Here is a 20,500-nt window from a genome sequence, read left to right as displayed (position 1 = left end):
GCTAAAGATGGTAAAAAAATTCCAGCGTCCTCCTGCGGCCCATTAAATGTCAGTCTCCTTCAGGCCGTAACAGTCGTAGATGTGATAGCTGCTCTGCTCGCACACGTTGTAAATCCCCACGTCGCCCACAGCAGCCGTGCCTCCTCCTTTCATTCTATTGGACAGATTGTTCACCGTCTCTTTCAGCTGAAAGGAGGATTTCTGCAAGGGCGGAAACAAGTTCCATCCCTTCAAACTGCCCCCCCGCCCGCTCAGCAAGGAGCTGCCGCAGGACCCGTGCGGAACGTAGGAGGCCTCGTCTTGTCCTCTCGGTCCCCTCGCCCGGACGGCCGAGCGCCATTTCTGGTCGTAGAAGCGACGCAGGGTGCGGCGCCTGCGGCGACAGCGGCACCTGAGGAGGCGGGTGAACGCTCGCTGGAACTCCTTGCTGGAGCAAGGGTAGATCATGGGGTTGATGCAGCTGTTGAAGTAGCCCAGCCAGAAGACCACCTTGAAGACCGTCTCGGATGGCTTCAACGCCGGGAAGAAGGAGCCTGCAAGGAAGGATGCAGGTGTCAACCAATATGCCTGAACGTTCCACAAAACGTCAACGGAACATTGAGAGAGTCCTCTCCAATGCCCGGACCCACCACCAAAAAAATTCCAAGAAGATTGGAGCACGTGGAAGGAAGTTAGCATTGTTATCATTTTCCACCACAAGGGGGCAATCAGAGTGTGATACTTTTTAGAGGTGGTATAGTACCGAATATGATTCATTAGTATCGCGGTACTATACTGTACAGGTCCGGTGGCCATGGATGAAGTGGACTCTCACACTACTATGTTAGATCCACTATGGACTGGACTCTCACTATTATGTTAGATCCACTACGGATTGGACTCTCACTATTATGTTAGATCCACTATGGACTGGACTCTCATTATTATGTTAGATCCACTATGGACTGGACTCTCACTATTATGTTAGATCCACTATGGACTGGACTCTTACTATTATGTTAGATCCACTATGGACTGGATTCTCACTCTTATGTTAGATCCACTATGGACTGGACTCTCACAATATTATGTTAGATCCACTATGGACTGGACTCTCACTATTATGTTAGATCCACTATGGACTGGACTCTCATTATTATGTTAGATCCACTATGGACTGGACTCTCACTATTATGTTAGATCCACTATGGACTGGACTCTCACTATTATGTTAGATCCACTATGGACTGGACTCTCACACTATTATGTTAGATCCACTATGGACTGGACTCTCACTATTATGTTAGATCCTCTATGGACTGGACTCTCACACTATTATGTTAGATCCACTATGGACTGGACTCTCACTATTATGTTAGATCCACTATGGACTGGACTCTCACTATTATGTTAGATCCACTATGGGCTGGACTCTCACACTATTATGTTAGATCCTCTATGGACTGGACTCTCACACTATTATGTTAGATCCACTATGGACTGGACTCTCATTATTATGTTAGATCCACTATGGACTGGACTCTCACTATTATGTTAGATCCACTATGGACTGGACTCTCACTATTATGTTAGATCCACTATGGACTGGACTCTCACACTATTATGTTAGATCCACTATGGACTGGACTCTCACTATTGTGTTAGATCCACTATGGACTGGACTCTCACTATTATGTTAGATCCACTATGGACTGGACTCTCACTATTATGTTAGATCCACAATGGACTGGACTCTCACTATTATATTAGATCCACTATGGACTGGACACCCACTATTATGTTAGATCCACTATGGACTGGACTCTCACATTATTATGTTAGATCCACTATGGACTGGACTCTCACTATTATGTTAGATCCACTATGGACTGGACTCTCACTATTATGTTAGATCCACTATGGACTGGACTCTCACTATTATATTAGATCCACTATGGACTGGACTCTCACTATTATGTTAGATCCACTATGGACTGAACTCTCACTATTATGTTAGATCCACTATGGACTGGACTCTCACTATTATGTTAGATCCACTATGGTCTGGACTCTCATTATTATGTTAGATCCACTATGGACTGGACTCTCACTATTATGTTAGATCCACTATGGACTGGACTCTCACTATTATGTTAGATCCACTATGGACTGGACTCTCACACTATTATGTTAGATCCACTATGGACTGGACTCCCACTATTATGTTAGATCCACTATGGACTGGACTCTTACTATTATGTTAGATCCACTATGGACTGGATTCTCACTCTTATGTTAGATCCACTATGGACTGGACTCTCACAATATTATGTTAGATCCACTATGGACTGGACTCTCACTATTATGTTAGATCCACTATGGACTGGACTCCCACTATTATGTTAGATCCACTATGGACTGGACTCTCACACTATTATGTTAGATCCACAATGGACTGGACTCTCACACTATTATGTTAGATCCACTATGGACTGGACTCTCACTATTATATTAGATCCACTATGGACTGGACTCCCACTATTATGTTAGATCCACTATGGACTGGACTCTCACACTATTATGTTAGATCCACTATGGACTGGACTCTCACTATTATATTAGATCCACTATGGACTGGACTCTCACTATTATGTTAGATCCACTATGGACTGGACTCTCACTATTATGTTAGATCCACTATGGACTGGACTCTCACACTATTATGTTAGATCCACTATGGACTGGACTCTCACTATTATATTAGATCCACTATGGACTGGACTCCCACTATTATGTTAGATCCACAATGGACTGGACTCTCACACTATTATGTTAGATCCACTATGGGCTGGACTTTCACTATTATGTTAGATCCACTATGGACTGGACTCTCACTATTATGTTAGATCCACTATGGACTGGACTCTCACTATTATGTTAGATCCACTATGGACTGGACTCTCACACTATTATGTTAGATCCACTATGGACTGGACTCTCACTATTATATTAGATCCACAATGGACTGGACTCTCACTATTATGTTAGATCCACTATGGACTGGACTCTCTCACTATTATGTTAGATCCACTATGGACTGGACTCTCACTATTATGTTAGATCCACAATGGACTGGACTCTCACTATCATGTTCGATCCACAATGGACTGGACTCTCACTATTATATTAGATTCACTATGGACTGGACTCTCACCCACATCTGCGGTCCTCTCCAAGGTTTCTCATAGTCATTCTCAATGACATCCCATTGGGTTGTGAGTTTTTCCTTGCCCTGATGTGGGATCTGAACCAAGGATGTTGTTGTGGCTTGTGCAGCCCTTTGAGACACTTGTGATTTAAGGCTATATAAATAAACATTGATTGATTGATTGATTGATTGATTGATTGACATTCCGTTTTTGGTAGCATATTGTTGCAAAATGTTGTACGTAACGTTCAATACCACAAATGTTTGACATCATCTTATTCACAACGACACTAGCAAATTCTACTTTTAATAAGATATACTTTATAAAAATGTGTAATGGTGTTTACTTTAGCGTCATGATCCGTGGTCCGGATCATGTTTTTGTTATGTTCTGTTAGTTTTGGATTCCCTTAGTTCCTGTTTTTGTGCACCCTTGTTTGTTTTGGTTACCACGGTTATGTATCGTTTCCACCTGTCTCTGATTGGTGTTCGCCAGCTCACCTGCTGCCCGAGCACTAATCAGGCACTATTCAAGCCTGCCTTTTCTGATTACTGGTCCTGGCATCCTTGTTTACTCCACGCAACCCTCGACGTAAAGTCTTGTTTGTTTCATGCCACAGTTAGAGAGTTTTTGCCTTGTCCATAGTTCCAAGTTTTCGCCTTAGCTTCCGCTTGCCTTTGTTGTTTGCCTGTTATTTTGTAGTTAAATTAATAAATATGTTCCTACCTGCAAGCCTTGTCCAGAACAGTCCGTTTGCATCCCGGGAGAACAAACCTCGCAGTAAGCTGCGAAAACCACGTCGTGACTGAAGGACGCCAGGACGAGTGATCAGAAAAGGCAGGCTTAAATAGTGCCTGATTAGTGCTCGGGCAGCAGGTGAGCTGGCGAACACCAATCAGAGACAGGTGGAAACAATACATAACCATGGTAACCAAAACAAACAAGAGTGCACAAAAACAGGAACTAAGGGAGTCCAAAACTAACAGAACATAACAAAAACATGATCCGGACCACGGGTCTACTTACTAATAATAACTAAAAACGTTGATTCAGACATCTCTCCTCCAAGTCGATACTTTTATAAACTATGTTCAGTTATATAAAACAAATAAACAGCCACTCTCCAGTTTTGATACAACCTTTAAAAATGCGTTTTTGTTGTTGCTTGTTTGGGCTCAATTAGTCCAAAATATTCTGTGAATACAGTCTGAGAGGCTCTTTACAGTGCTGAACAAAGTAGTTGTGACTAAAAGCCAAATGCTATTGGAAGTTGGGATAGGTCAAAGCACTCTGTCTGCATCACCAGCCACAAAATAAATAGGTGCTTCAAGTGCACGTCAGGCGAAAGGTTACTAATTGATGTGTTTGTGAAAACCTTCTTTTGCATCCATCAAGACTAATGGGCAAAATGTGGCTTTGAAATTTAAAGGGGTCATATGTACACACTGCAAGTATATACCGTATTTTTCGGACTATAAGTCGCAGTTTTTTTTCATAGTTTGGCCGGGCTCCAGTGCAACTTATATATGTTTTTTTCCTTTTTTATTATGCATTTTCGACAGGTGCGACTTATACTCCGGTGCGACTTATACTCCGAAAAATACGGTATATAATGTAGTAACAGACACCTTCATAACAAGTTAAAGTTAAGTTAAAGTACCAATGATTGTCACACACACACTAGGTGTGGTGAAATGTGTCCTCTGCATTTTGACCCATCCCCTTGATCACCCCCTGGGAGGTGAGGGGAGCAGTGGGCAACAGCGGCGCCACGCCCGGGAATCATTTTTGGTGATTTAACCCCCAATTCCAACCCTTGATGCTGAGTGCCAAGCAGGGAAGAATGCTGGTATGAGCTTTTAAACATAACCCGTTAACTGCTGCCAATCAAATGGTGAATAAGATACTTTTTAGGGTTCAAATGTTTGTAAATCTGACTGTGATGAAGTCAGTGCCTCACCAGCCATCAACCTCACCGCACTGATATATATATATATATATATATATATATATATATATATATATATATATATATATATATATATATATATATATATACTATATATATATAATATATATCCATCCATCCATCCATTTTCTACCGCTTATTCCCTTATATATATATTAAAAAACAAACATCATTAAAAACATACTAGCAGAAACCAAAACGCATCAATTTGATATATATATATATATATATATATATATATATATATATATATATATATATATATATATATATATATATATATATATATATAAAAACCTGATTGCCCCCTCAACGGGGGGTGCTTACAAACATCAGTTGTCTACCAATCTAAGGTAATACGCAAGGACATTAACACATCCGACACATATGTAGGATTAACCGAGGGTGAATTCAAAACCAGATGGAACAATCACAAGGCTTCTTTCAGGAACAAAAACCTGCGAAATACCACAGAACTCAGCAAACACATTTGGGACCTCAAAGACAATAATGTTGAATATTCAATAACATGGCAAATTCTTGCATCCAGCACACCTTACAATAGTGGTAATAAAAGATGCAACCTATGCTTGAAAGAGAAACTGTTTATTATTTACCGTCCAGACCTGTCATCCCTCAACAAGCGCAGCGAAATTGTAACAACATGCCGCCATAGACGGAAACACCTCCTTAGGTAACACATGAGCCAATCACCACGCCCCTAGGCCAGCCTGTACTCACCCACTCTGTGCCCTATATAAACCATGGTATGCGAATGCTCCCATTAAAATCTCCTGATGATTGAGGGTACCCCCCCTCATGAAACAGGCCTGTAGAGATGAAATAGTCTTGTGATTTTTTCCCACACATACATATATATATATATATATATATATATATATATATATATATATATATATATATATATATATATATATATATATATATGTATTTCATTGTCTTGCGTCTGGAACATTCCAATGCACGCACCAAGTTATGAAAAAAAAAGTATATTTTTTTAACATTGTTGCTCTCATTGCAGGACTGCTTCTAAAATGCCCATAAAAAGTGGTACATGTCTGCCGCATGTTTCAAAACATAGCAACAGGCACTGCAGGAGCCTGGTAACGTGAATGTGCAGTAAATGAGTGTCTCCATGGTGAAAGCCGCATAGTACCTCATTCAGATAAGGCGGTCTGCATCGGTTATCAACTGTGCCCATGGTTTTAGTAGATCCCACGCAACACGCCCACTAATAGCACACACAATTTTGTAGTTTGCACACGCTAGTTTAGCGCTTGGTATTCGGATCATAGTGGATCAGGACCACAGTCTTGACATGCCCACTGATTTAACACACAGTTGTATCGTTTGCACATGCTTTTTAGTAAGGAAGGAACTTTATTGTCATAGCACAAGTGCAACGGAATTTCATTTTCAGTACAAAAGCGTTCAAGAGCAGACACGCGTTGTACGCGGTGACGGAACAAAAAACACAGATGGGTCGCCACTTACAGCGGGTAAAGGGGTAGGATGAGTTAAAAATACAAAGTCGATCCCAGACTAGGCTCCTTTGGAGGGGGTGCTCAGTCTGGGGCCAGGAAAAAAACAACTTGATAACAAGACAGGACCAGACAAAGAGCCAAGCAGGCAGAAACAGAGAGGGAGGGGATGTGACCGCTTTCACCTTGAGCCAAGAGAGAAGTATTTAGAGCCTAAAGTTGGACTTAAACCTAAATCATTGAGAACAAAAATAAACCCAAGGTAGTCCACAAGTTGTACTATAAGGGGAACGAGGAGACTATTAATCTCCTTTCCAGTTTTTTTAATATTTTTTTCTTGCAGATTTTTTTTTAAACTTGCTAATCGTTTTTTTTACTTGCAAAATCGTGTCTTTTTTTAATGAAGAAAATTGTTATTCATATCTGCGAATCGTTTAAAAAAATTTTTTTTACTTGCGAATAGTTTTTTAACTGAAGAAACAATTGTTTTTAAATACTTTTGAATATTTTTTTCATGCAGATTGTATTTTAAACTTGCTAATCGTTTTTTTTTACTCACAAAATCGTGTTTTTATTACTTGCCAGTCTTTTTTTATTGAAGAAAATTGTTTTCATACCTACGAATCGTTTTTTAACATTTTTTTCTTGCGAATAGTTTTTTTAACTGAAATTAAAAAAAATGTTAATGCTTTTGAATCATTTTTTTACGGAGCCCCTAAAGGGACATGGGGGAATTTTTTTTTTTAGAATATACATACAAAAAATCTCAAAGAAAAAAAAGATTCAAAAGTATTAAAAATATATATGTTTTTCAGTTATTAAAAACTATTCGCAAGTAAAAAAAAAATTTTTTAATACGATTCGCAGATATGAAAAATATTTTCTTCAATAAAAAAAGACTGGCAAGCAATAAAAACACGATTTTGTGAGTTTAAAACAACAGCAAGCAAGTTTTTTAAAAAAATCTGCAAGAAAAAAATATTCATAAGTATTAAAAAATATATTTTTTTCAGTTAAAAAAACTATTTGCTCGTAAAAAATTTTTTAAAACAATTTTCTTCAATAAAAAAAAAGACTGACAAGTAATAAAAACATGATTTCGTTAGTAAAAAAATAAAAATTAGCAAGTTAAAAAAAAAATATCTGAAAGAAAAAACACGGAGCCCCTAAAGGTACATGGGGGAATTTTTTTTTTATAATATATATATATATATATATATATATATATATATATATATATATATATATATATATTTTTTTTTTTTTCAGACATGTATCTCGTGCGCACGAGATACATGTCTGAAAAAAAAAAAAAAAAAATATATATATATATATATATACATATTATAAAAAAAAAATTCCCCCATGTACCTTTAGGGGCTCCGTGTTTTTTCTTTCAGATCTTTTTTTTTTAACTTGCTAATTTTTATTTTTTTACTAACGAAATCGTTTTTTAAATTTGCAAAAATCTTTGTTTTTTTTTTAACTTGCAAAAATCGTTTTTTTTTAACTGAAGACAATCTTTATTTTTTAACTCAAGAACATTTACAGTGTAGACTTAAACAAACATGCATGAACTCACATTCACACCAGTTTTTTTTAATACTTTTGCAGATTTTTTTTTTTAAATTGGTAATTGGTTTTTTTTGGTCACGAAATCGTGTTTTTATTACTTGCCAGTCTTTTTTTTTTTTTTTAACAAAATTGTTTTCATATCTGCGAATCGGGGGGGGGGGGGGGGGTTATGTATTTTTTAATTTTTTATTTTGTCATAAAGAAATACAATCATATGTGCTTACGGACTGTATCCCTGCAGACTGTATAGATCTATATTGATATATAATGTATATATTGTGTTTTTTATGTTGATTTAATAAAAATGTTTTTATTTATTTATTTATTTATTTATTTCTTGTGCGGTACCGGTCCGCGGCCCGGTGGTTGGGGACCACTGCCTTAAGGGGAACGAGGAGACAATTAATCTCCTTTCCTGTCTACCTACCATTCATCCATCCATTATCTCTACCAATTATCCTGTTGGTACAGATAATGGATGGATGGTCATGACCAATTATCCTGGTGGGGGTCACGGGTGAGCTGCACGGGTCATCAGTCACTCACAGAGCGCGTGTAGACGTAAACAAACATGCATGAAGTCACATTCACACCTACAGACAATTTACAGTGTAGACGTAAACAAACATGCATGAACTCACATTCATACCAGTTTTTTTTAATACTTTTGAATATTTTTTCTTACAGATTTTTTAAAAACTTGCTAAACGTTTTTTTTTTACTTATGAAATCATGTTTTTATTACTTGACAGTCTTTTTTTTATTGAACAAAATTGTTTTCATATCTGCGAATCGTTTAAAAAAAAAAATTTTTTTAACTTGTGAATAGTTTTTTTAACTGAAATTTAAAAAAAAAAAAAAACGTTATGTTTTTTTTACTCACGAAATCGTGTTTTTATTACTTGCCAGTCTTTTTTTATTGAAGAAAATTGTTTTCATATCTGTGAATCGTTTTAAAAAAAAAAATGTTACTAGCGAATTGTTTTTTCAACTGAAAATTTTTTATTTTTTAATACTTATCAATATTTATTTCTTGCAGATTTTTTTTTAAACTTGCTAATCGTTTTTTTTTACTCACGAAATCATGTTTTTATTACTTGTCAGTCTTTTTTTATTGAACAAAATTGTTTTCAAATCTGCGAATCGTTTAAAAAAATTATTTTAACTTGTGAATTTTTTTTTTAACTGAAGAAACAATTTTTTAAAACTTGCTAATAATTTTTTTTACTCACAAAATCGTGTTTTTATTACTTGCCAGTCTTTTTTTAATTGAAGAAAATTGTTTTCATATCTGCGAATCGTTTAAAATTTTTTTTTTTTTACGAGCAAATAGTTTTTTTAACTGAAAAAAATATATTTTTTAATACTTATGACTATTTTTTCTTGCAGATTTTTTTAAAAACTTGCTTGCTGTTGTTTTTAACTCACAAAATCGTGTTTTTATTGCTTGCCAGTCTTTTTTTTATTGAAGAAAATGTTTTTCATATATGCAAATCGTTTTAAAAAATTTTTTTTTTTACTTGCGAATAGTTTTTAATAACTGAAAAAAATATATATTTTTAATACTTTTGAATTTTTTTTTCTTTCAGATTTTTTTTTAAACTTGCTAATCTTTTTTTTTTTACTAACGAAATCATGTTTTTTCATACCTGCAAATCGTTTTTTTTCAATTTGCAAAAATATTTTTTTAAACTGAAGACAATCTTTTTTTTTTAACTCAAGAAGTGTTTTTATTGCTTGCCAGTATTTTTTTATTGAAGAAAATATTTTTCATAACTGTGAATTATATTAAAAAAAAATTTTTTTACTTGCGAATAGTTTTTAATAACTGAAAAAATATATATTTTTAATACTTTTGAATCTTTTTTTTCTTTGAGATTTTTTTTTTAAACTTGCTAATCTTTTTTTTTTTTTTTTACTAACAAAATCCTGTTTTTCATACCTGCAAATCGTTTTTTTTCAATTTGCAAAAATTTTTTTTTTAACTGAAGACAATCTTTTTTTTTTAACTCAAGAAGTGTTTTTATTGCTTGCCAGTCTTTTTTTATTGAAGAAAATATTTTTCATATCTGCGAATCGTATTAAAAAAATTTTTTTTTACTTGCGAATAGTTTTTAATAACTGAAAAACATATATATTTTTAATACTTTTGAATCTTTTTTTTCTTTGAGATTTTTTTTTTAAACTTGCTAATCTTTTTTTTTTTTTTTTTACTAACAAAATCCTGTTTTTTCATACCTGCAAATCGTTTTTTTTCAATTTGCAAAAATATTTTTTTTATAACTGAAGACAATCTTTTTTTTTTTAACTCAAGAATTGTTTTTATTTCTTGCAAAAAAAAATAATATTTTTTTTTAATTAATATTGTTTCATTAAAATTATAATAGTATTAATATTTTTTTTTATTAATAATTTGTTTTACTTGCGAATTGTTGGGTGTGATTAAAAAAAATGTTGTGTTGGCAGTAAAAGTGTCCAAAAGAGGAATTATTGACCAGATGGTGCCAAGTGAAGTGAATTATATTTATATAGCACTTTTCTCTAGTGACTCAAAGTGCGTTTACATAGTGAAACCCAACATCTGAGTTACATTTAAAGCAGTGCGGGTGGCACTGGGAGCAGGTGGGTAAAGTGCCCTGCGCAAGGACACAACGGCAGGCGTAAGCGGGGATCGAACCTGGAACCCGTGAGAAAACGCATTGAGTTGCACTCAATTTTTTTTTTTACTTGCGAATAGTTTTTATAACTGAAGAAACAATTTTTTAAAAATACTTTTGAATCTTTTTTCGTTCAGATTTTTTTAAACTTGCTAATCGTTTTTTTTTTACTTATGAAATCATGTTTTTACTACTTGACAGTCTTTTTTTTATTGAACAAAATTGTTTTCATATCTGCGAATCGTTTAAAAAAAAAATTTTTTACCTTGTGAATAGTTTTTTTAACTGAAGAAACAATTTTTTTAAAAACTTGCTAATGTTTTTTTTTTTACTCACGAAATCATGTTTTTATTACTTGTCAGTCTTTTTTTTATTGAAGAAAATTGTTTTCAAATTTTTTTTACGAGCAAATAGTTTTTTTAACTGAAAAAAATATATTTTTTAATACTTATGAATATTTTTTTCTTGCAGATTTTAAAAAAAAACTTGCTTGCTGTTGTTTTAAACTCACAAAATCGTGTTTTTATTGCTTGCCAGTCTTTTTTTATTGAAGAAAATATTTTTCATATCTGCGAATCGTATTAAAAAAATTTTTTTTTACTTGCGAATAGTTTTTAATAACTGAAAAACATATATATTTTTAATACTTTTGAATCTTTTTTTTCTTTGAGATTTTTTTTTAAACGAAATCATGTTTTTTCATACCTGCAAATCGTTTTTTTTTAACTTGCAAAAAATTTTTTTTTTTTAACTGAAGACAATCTTTTTTTAACTCAAGAATTGTTTTTATTTCTTGCAAAAAAATCTTTTTTTTTTAAAATTAATATTGTTTCATTAAAATTATAATATTAATTAATAGTATTAATTTTTTTTTTTACTTGCGAATAGTTTTTAATAACTGAAAAAAACATATATTTTTAATACTTTTGAATCTTTTTTTTTTTGAGATTTTTTTTTTAAACTTGCTATTCTTTTTTTTTTTTTTACTAACGAAATCCTGTTTTTTCATACCTGCAAATCGGTTTTTTTTTAACTTGCAAAATTTTTTTTTTTTAACTGAAGACAATCTTTTTGTTTAACTCAAGAATTGTTTTTATTTCTTGCAAAAAAATCTTTTTTTTTAAAATTAATATTGTTTCATTAAAATTATAATATTAATTAATAGTATTAATATTTTTTTTTTACTTGCGAATAGTTGTTAATAACTGAAAAAAACATATATTTTTAATACTTTTGAATCTTTTTTTCTTTCATATTTTTTTTTTAAACTTGCTTATCTTTTTTCTTTTTTTTTACTAACGAAATCCTGTTTTTTCATACCTGCAAATCGTTTTTTTTCAATTTGCAAACATTTTTTTTTAACTGAAGACAATCTTTTTTTTTTAACTCAAGAATTGTTTTTATTTCTTGCAAAAAAAATCTTTTTTTTTAAAAAATTAATATTGTTTCATTAAAATTATAATATTAATTAATAGTATTAATTTTTTTTTTATTAATAATTTGTTTTACTTGCAAATTGTTGGGTGTGATTAAAAAAAATGTTGTGTTGGCAGTAAAAGTGTCCAAAAGAGGAATTATTGACCAGATGGTGCCAAGTGAAGTGAATTATATTTATATAGCGCTTTTCTCTAGTGACTCAAAGTGCGTTTACATAGTGAAACCCAACATCTGAGTTACATTTAAAGCAGTGCGGGTGCCACTCGGAGCAGGTGGGTAAAGTGCCTTGCCTAAGGACACAACGGCAGGCGTAAGCGGGGATCGAACCTGGAACCCGTGAGAAAACGCATTGAGTTGCACTCAATTTTTTTTTTTACTTGCGAATAGTTTTTATAACTGAAGAAACAATTTTTTTAAAATACTTTTGAATCTTTTTTCGTTCAGATTTTTTCAAACTTGCTAATCGTTTTTTTTTTAACTTATGAAATCATGTTTTTACTACTTGACAGTCTTTTTTTTATTGAACAAAATTGTTTTCATATCTGCGAATCGTTTAAAAAAAATTTTTTTTTAACTTGTGAATAGTTTTTTTAACTGAAGAAACAATTTTTAAAAAAACTTGCTAATGTTTTTTTTTTACTCACGAAATCATGTTTTTATTACTTGTCAGTCTTTTTTTTATTGAAGAAAATTGTTTTAAAATTTTTTTTACGAGCAAGTAGTTTTTTTAACTGAAAAAAATATATTTTTTAATACTTATGAATATTTTTTTCTTGCAGATTTTTTTAAAAACTTGCTTGCTGTTGTTTTTAACTCACAAAATCGTGTTTTTATTGCTTGCCAGTCTTTTTTTTATTGAAGAAAATATTTTTCATATCTGCAAATTGTTTAAAAAAAATTTTTTTTAACTTGCGAATAGTTTTTAATAACTGAAAAAAATATATATTTTTAATACTTTTGAATCTTTTTTTTCTTTGAGATTTTTTTTATACGAAATCATGTTTTTTCATACCTGCAAATCGGTTTTTTTTTTAACTTGCAAAAACATTTTTTTTTTAACTGAAGACAATCTTTTTTTTTAACTCAAGAATTGTTTTTATTTCTTGCAAAATTTTTTTTTTTTTTTAATTAATATTGTTTCATTAAAATTATAATATTAATTAATGTATTAATATTTTTTTTTTTACTTGCGAATAGTTTTTAATAACTGAAAAAAACATATATTTTTAATACTTTTGAATCTTTTTTTTCTTTCATATTTTTTTTTAAACTTGCTTATCTTTTTTTTTTTTTTTTACTAACGAAATCCTGTTTTTTCATACCTGCAAATCGTTTTTTTTCAATTTGCAAAAATATTTTTTTTAACTGAAGACAATCTTTTTTTTTTAACTCAAGAATTGTTTTTATTTCTTGCAAAAAAAATCTTTTTTTAAAAAAAATTAATATTGTTTCATTAAAATTATAATATTAATTAATAGTATTAATATTTTTTTTTATTAATAATTTGTTTTACTTGCAAATTGTTGGGTGTGATTAAAAAAAATGTTGTGTTGGCAGTAAAAGTGTCCAAAAGAGGAATTATTGACCAGATGGTGCCAAGTGAAGTGAATTATATTTATATAGCACTTTTCTCTAGTGACTCAAAGTGCGTTTACATAGTGAAACCCAACATCTGAGTTACATTTAAAGCAGTGCGGGTGGCACTCGGAGCAGGTGGGTAAAGTGCCTTGCCCAAGGACACAACGGCAGGCGTAAGCGGGGATCGAACCTGGAACCCGTGAGAAAACGCATTGAGTTGCACTCAATTTTTTTTTTTACTTGCGAATAGTTTTTATAACTGAAGAAACAATTTTTTAAAAATACTTTTGAATCTTTTTTCGTTCAGATTTTTTTAAACTTGCTAATCTTTTTTTTTTTTACTTATGAAATCATGTTTTTACTACTTGACAGTCTTTTTATTATTGAACAAAATTGTTTTCATATCTGCGAATCGTTTAAAAAAAATTTTTTTTAACTTGTGAATAGTTTTTTTAACTGAAGAAACAATTTTTTTAAAAACTTTCTAATGTTTTTTTTTTACTCACGAAATCATGTTTTTATTACTTGTCAGTCTTTTTTTTATTGAAGAAAATTGTTTTCAAATTTTTTTTACGAGCAAATAGTTTTTTTAACTGAAAAAAATATTTTTTTTAATACTTATGAATATTTTTTTCTTGCAGATTTTTTAAAAAACTTGCTTGCTGTTGTTTTAAACTCACAAAATCGTGTTTTTATTACTTGCCAGTCTATTTTTATTGAAGAAAATATTTTTCATATCTGCGAATCGTATTAAAAAAAAATTTTTTTACTTGCGAATAGTTTTTAATAACTGAAAAACATATATATTTTTAATACTTTTGAATCTTTTTTTTCTTTGAGATTTTTTTTTTAAACTTGCTAATCTTTTTTTTTTTACTAACAAAATCCTGTTTTTTCATACCTGCAAATCGTTTTTTTTAACTTGCAAAAATATTTTTTTTAACTGAAGACAATCTTTTTTTTTTAACTCAAGAATTGTTTTTATTTCTTGCAAAAAAATCTTTAAAAAAAAATAAATAAATATTGTTTCATTAAAATTATAATATTAATTAATAGTATTAATATTTTTTTTAACTTGCGAATAGTTTTTAATAACTGAAAAAAAAATATATTTTTAATACTTTTGAATCTTTTTTTTCTTTCAGATTTTTTTTTAAACTTGCTTATCTTTTATCGAAATCCTGTTTTTTCATACCTGCAAATCGGGTTTTTTTTAACTTGCAAAAATATTTTTTTTTTAACTGAAGACAATCATTTATTTTAACTCAAGAATTGGTTTTATTTCTTGCAATTTTTTTTAAATTAATATTGTTTCATTAAAATTATAATATTAATTAATAGTATTAATAATTTTTTTATTAATAATTTGTTTTACTTGCAAATTGTTGGGTGTGATTAAAAAAAATGTTGTGTTGGCAGTAAAAGTGTCCAAAAGAGGAATTATTGACCAGATGGTCAATAAACTTGCTAATCTTTTTTTTTTTTTTTTTTACTAACAAAATCCTGTTTTTTCATACCTGCAAATCGTTTTTTTTCAATTTGCAAAAATATTTTTTTTAACTGAAGACAATCTTTTTTTTTTTAACTCAAGAATTGTTTTTATTTCTTGCAAAAAAAAAAATATATTTTTTTAATTAATATTGTTTCATTAAAATTATAATAGTATTCATATTTTTTTTTTATTAATAATTTGTTTTACTTGCGAATTGTTGGGTGTGATTAAAAAAAATGTTGTGTTGGCAGTAAAAGTGTCCAAAAGAGGAATTATTGACCAGATGGTGCCAAGTGAAGTGAATCATATTTATATAGCGCTTTTCTCTAGTGACTCAAAGCGCGTTTACATAGTGAAACCCAACATCTGAGTTACATTTAAAGCAGTGCGGGTGGCACTCGGAGCAGGTGGGTAAAGTGCCTTGCCTAAGGACACAACGGCAGGCGTAAGCGGGGATCGAACCTGGAACCCGTGAGAAAACGCATTGAGTTGCACTCAATTTTTTTTTTTACTTGCGAATAGTTTTTATAACTGAAGAAACAATTTTTTAAAAATACTTTTGAATCTTTTTTCGTTCAGATTTTTTTAAACTTGCTAATCGTTTTTTTTTACTTATGAAATCATGTTTTTACTACTTGACAGTCTTTTTTTTATTGAACAAAATTGTTTTCATATCTGCGAATCGTTTAAAAAATTTTTTTTTAACTTGTGAATAGTTTTTTTAACTGAAGAAACAATTTTTTTAAAAACTTGCTAATGTTTTTTTTTTTACTCACGAAATCATGTTTTTATTACTTGTCAGTCTTTTTTTTATTGAAGAAAATTGTTTAAAATTTTTTTTTACGAGCAAATAGTTTTTTTAACTGAAAAAAATATTTTTTTAAATACTTATGAATATTTTTTTCTTGCAGATTTAAAAAAAAAACTTGCTTGCTGTTGTTTTAAACTCACAAAATCGTGTTTTTATTGCTTGCCAGTCTTTTTTTATTGAAGAAAATATTTTTCATATCTGCGAATCGTATTAAAAAAATTTTTTTTTTAACTGAAGACAATATTTTTTTTTAACTCAAGAATTGTTTTTATTTCTTGCAAAAAAATCTTTTTTTTTTAAATTAATATTGTTTCATTAAAATTATAATATTAATTAATAGTATTAATATTTTCTTTTTTACTTGCGAATAGTTTTTAATAACTGAAAAACATATATATTTTTAATACTTTTGAATCTTTTTTTTCTTTGAGATTTTTTTTTAAACGAAATCATGTTTTTTCATACCTGCAAATCGTTTTTTTTTAACTTGCAAAAATATTATTTTTTTTTAACTGAAAACAATCTTTTTTTTTAACTCAAGAATTGTTTTTATTTCTTGCAAAAAAATCTTTAAAAAAAAAAATTAATATTGTTTCATTAAAATTATAATATTAATTAATAGTATTAATATTATTTTTTTTACTTGCGAATAGTTTTTAATAACTGAAAAAAATATATATTTTTAATACTTTTGAATCTTTTTTTTCTTTGAGATTTTTTTTTTAACTTGCTAATCTTTTTTTTTTTTTTTTTTACTAACGAAATCCTGTTTTTTCATACCTGCAAATCGTTTTTTTTTTAACTTGCAAACATTTTTTTTTTTTAACTGAAGACAATCTTTTTTTTTTAACTCAAGAATTGTTTTTATTTCTTGCAAAAAAAATCTTTTTTTAAAAAAAATTAATATTGTTACATTAAAATTATAATATTAATTAATAGTATTAATATTATTTTTTTTACTTGCGAATAGTTTTTAATAACTGAAAAAAACATATATTTTTAATACTTTTGAATCTTTTTTTTCTTTGAGATTTTTTTTTTAAACTTGCTTATCTTTTTTTTTTTTTTTTTTACTAACGAAATCCTGTTTTTTCATACCTGCAAATCGTTTTTTTTCAATTTGCAAAAATATTTTTTTTAACTGAAGACAATCTTTTTTTTTTTAACTCAAGAATTGTTTTTATTTCTTGCAAAAAAATATATATATTTTTTTAATTAATATTGTTTCATTAAAATTATAATAGTATTAATATTTTTTTTAATTAATAATTTGTTTTACTTGCAAATTGTTGGGTGTGATTAAAAAAAAATGTTGTGTTGGCAGTAAAAGTGTCCAAAAGAGGAATTATTGACCAGATGGTGCCAAGTGAAGTGAATCATATTTATATAGCGCTTTTCTCTAGTGACTCAAAGCGCGTTTACATAGTGAAACCCAACATCTGAGTTACATTTGGCACTGGGAGCAGGTGGGTAAAGTGCCTTGCCCAAGGACACAACGGCAGGCGTAAGCGGGGATCGAACCTGGAACCCGTGAGAAAACGCATTGAGTTGCACTCAATTTTTTTTTTTACTTGCGAATAGTTTTTATAACTGAAGAAACAATTTTTTAAAAATACTTTTGAATCTTTTTTCGTTCAGATTTTTTTAAACTTGCTAATCGTTTTTTTTTTTACTTATGAAATCATGTTTTTACTACTTGACAGTCTTTTTTTTATTGAACAAAATTGTTTTCATATCTGCGAATCGTTTAAAAATTATTTTTTTTAACTTGTGAATAGTTTTTTTAACTGAAGAAACAATTTTTTAAAAAACTTGCTAATGTTTTTTTTTTTACTCACGAAATCATGTTTTTATTACTTGTCAGTCTTTTTTTTATTGAAGAAAATTGTTTTAAATTTTTTTTTACGAGCAAATAGTTTTTTTTAACTGAAAAAAATATTTTTTAATACTTATGAATATTTTTTTCTTGCAGATTTTTTAAAAAACTTGCTTGCTGTTGTTTTTAACTCACAAAATCGTGTTTTTATTGAAGAAAATATTTTTCATAACTTGCGAATAGTTTTTAATAACTGAAAAAAATATATTTTTTTAATACTTTTGAATCTTTTTTTTCTTTGAGATTTTTTTTTAAACGAAATCATGTTTTTTCATACCTGCAAATCGTTTTTTTTAACTTGCAAAAATATTTTTTTTTTTAACTGAAGACAATCTTTTTTTTTAACTCAAGAATTGTTTTTATTTCTTGCAAAAAAATCTTTTTAAAAAAAAATTAATATTGTTTCATTAAAATTATAATATTAATTAATAGTGTTAATTTTTTTTTTACTTGCGAATAGTTTTTAATAACTGAAAAAAAAAATATTTTTAATACTTTTGAATCTTTTTTTTCTTTGAGATTTTTTTTTAAACTTGCTTATCTTTTATCGAAATCCTGTTTTTTCATACCTGCAAATCGGTTTTTTTTTAACTTGCAAAAATATTTTTTTTTTAACTGAAGACAATCATTTATTTTAACTCAAGAATTGGTTTTATTTCTTGCAAATTTTTTTTTTTTTTTTTAAATTAATATTGTTTCATTAAAATTATAATATTAATTAATAGTATTAATATTTTTTTTTATTAATAATTTGTTTTACTTGCGAATTGTTGGGTGTGATTAAACATTTTTTTATGTTGGCAGTAAAAGTGTCCAAAAGAGGAATTATTGACCAGATGGTGCCAAGTGAAGTGAATCATATTTATATAGCGCTTTTCTCTAGTGACTCAAAGCGCATTTACATAGTGAAACCCAACATCTGAGTTACATTTGGCACTGGGCGCAGGTGGGTAAAGTGCCTTGCCTAAGGACACAACGGCAGGCGTAAGCGGGGATCGAACCTGGAACGCATTGAGCTGCACTCACCCATGGGCAGAAAGAAGAAAAAGGGTAGCCAGCACAAGATGAACATGCCCACGACGATGGCGAGAGTCTTAGCAGCTTTCTTCTCCCGGGAGAACTTCATGAGGCGCACCGACAGCGAGCTCCTGAAGGGATGCTGCCTGCTGCTCTTGGAGCCGGGGTCCTCCATCACGCTGCGGCAGTGGATCCTGAGCACCACCTCCACCGACTTGTCCCGCTCCCGCTTGACGCCCGCTTCCAGGCTCTTGGTGGTCCGGCGGGCCACCACGTAGACCCTGAAGTACATGACCAGGACGACCAGCAGCGGCAGGTAGAAGGAGAAGAGCGAGGAGAAGAGCGCGTAGCCGGGCTCCTCCGTGATGCTGCAGATGCTGGCGTCCACCGGCTGCGGCTCCTTCCAGCCCAGCAGCGGACCCACGGAGATGACGGTGGAGGAGAGCCACACCAGCACCAGCACCACCCCGGCGCGCCGCTCCGTCATGATGGCGGGGTACTTGAGGCAGTGCTTGACGCCGACGTAGCGGTCCACGGAGATGACGCACAGGCTGAGGATGGAGGCGGTGCAGCACAGCACGTCCACCGCCGCCCAGATGTTGCAGAACACCCGGCCGAACACCCAGCAGCCCAGCACCTCCAGGGAGGCGGAGAAGGGCAGCACCACGATGCTCAGCAGCAGGTCCGCCATGGCCAGGTTGACGATGAAGACGTTGGTGACGGTCCGCAGGTGCCTGTTGCACAGCACGGACAGGATGACCAGGACGTTGCCCGCCATGGCCAGCAGGATGAACAGGGCCAGGGAGAGTCCCAGGCACACGGAGCGGGAGTCCAGCGCCAAGGTCCAACACGCGCTGCTGGCGTTCGGCGCCGACGTCCACGCGGATCCGTTCGCATAGAGCCCGCTGCGGTTCGACTCCGTCATGCTGGCGGCATTTAGAGGGACTTCGGGAGTCGCCGGAACATCGGAACAGGGTCGGGTGCGCAGCGGGCATGTCCGCGCGCAGTTGTCGCTCAAAAGTGGCCCTCCGGAGGGTGCAAGAAGAAGTGGAAGAAATCCTTCTCCATGTCGGCGTGGATGTGCGGCGACGCGCGGCTGGTGGAATCTTCAAAGTGACTCACGGCAGGTCCGGACCTGCGGCTCCACCCACACGCGCACGCGCGCGCGCACACACTATTGCGCGCTTCTCACTTCATGCTCAATATATTTATATTATTCACATGTAAAAAATACCTAAGTGTTTATTGTTTACTGTGAGTGTGGTGATGAACTCCCCCAGGGATCAATAAAGTCATTTCTATTCTATTCTATTATAAATCAGGGGTCCCCAAACTACGGCCCTGGGGCCGGATATGGACACGGTCCGCCAGCGTTCAAGTCCATTCATCCATCCATTT

The 20,500-nt window shown here is 31.8% G+C and overlaps 1 protein-coding gene across 1 annotated transcript; it reads right to left on the bottom strand.

Moving 5' to 3' along the window:
• Window positions 1–20,229, bottom strand: adra1d (adrenoceptor alpha 1D). Its single transcript, XM_061984367.1, has 2 exons — window positions 19,112–20,229; window positions 1–533 (listed from the first exon to the last, which is right to left on the bottom strand). The coding sequence occupies exons 1-2, from the start codon at window positions 20,025–20,027 to the stop codon at window positions 43–45; spliced, it is 1,407 nt and encodes a 468-aa protein (XP_061840351.1). The 5' UTR covers window positions 20,028–20,229; the 3' UTR covers window positions 1–42.
• Window positions 20,230–20,500: the final 271 nt, after the last annotated feature.

The sequence above is a fragment of the Nerophis lumbriciformis genome, linkage group LG25, assembly GCF_033978685.3.
Source record: "Nerophis lumbriciformis linkage group LG25, RoL_Nlum_v2.1, whole genome shotgun sequence".
Classification (NCBI taxonomy): domain Eukaryota; kingdom Metazoa; phylum Chordata; class Actinopteri; order Syngnathiformes; family Syngnathidae; genus Nerophis; species Nerophis lumbriciformis.
This window is presented reverse-complemented; position numbering and strand designations above follow the sequence as displayed.

What these genes read in the sequence shown, in the direction of transcription:
- adra1d (XM_061984367.1), bottom strand. Translation starts at nt 20,027, where the DNA reads ATGACGGAGTCGAACCGCAGCGGGCTCTATGCGAACGGATCCGCGTGG. An exon ending in TTTCTTCTTTCTGCCCATGG is followed by an intron (nt 534 to 19,111) that starts GTGAGTGCAGCT and finishes CCTTCCTTGCAG; the next exon opens with GCTCCTTCTTCCCGGCGTTG.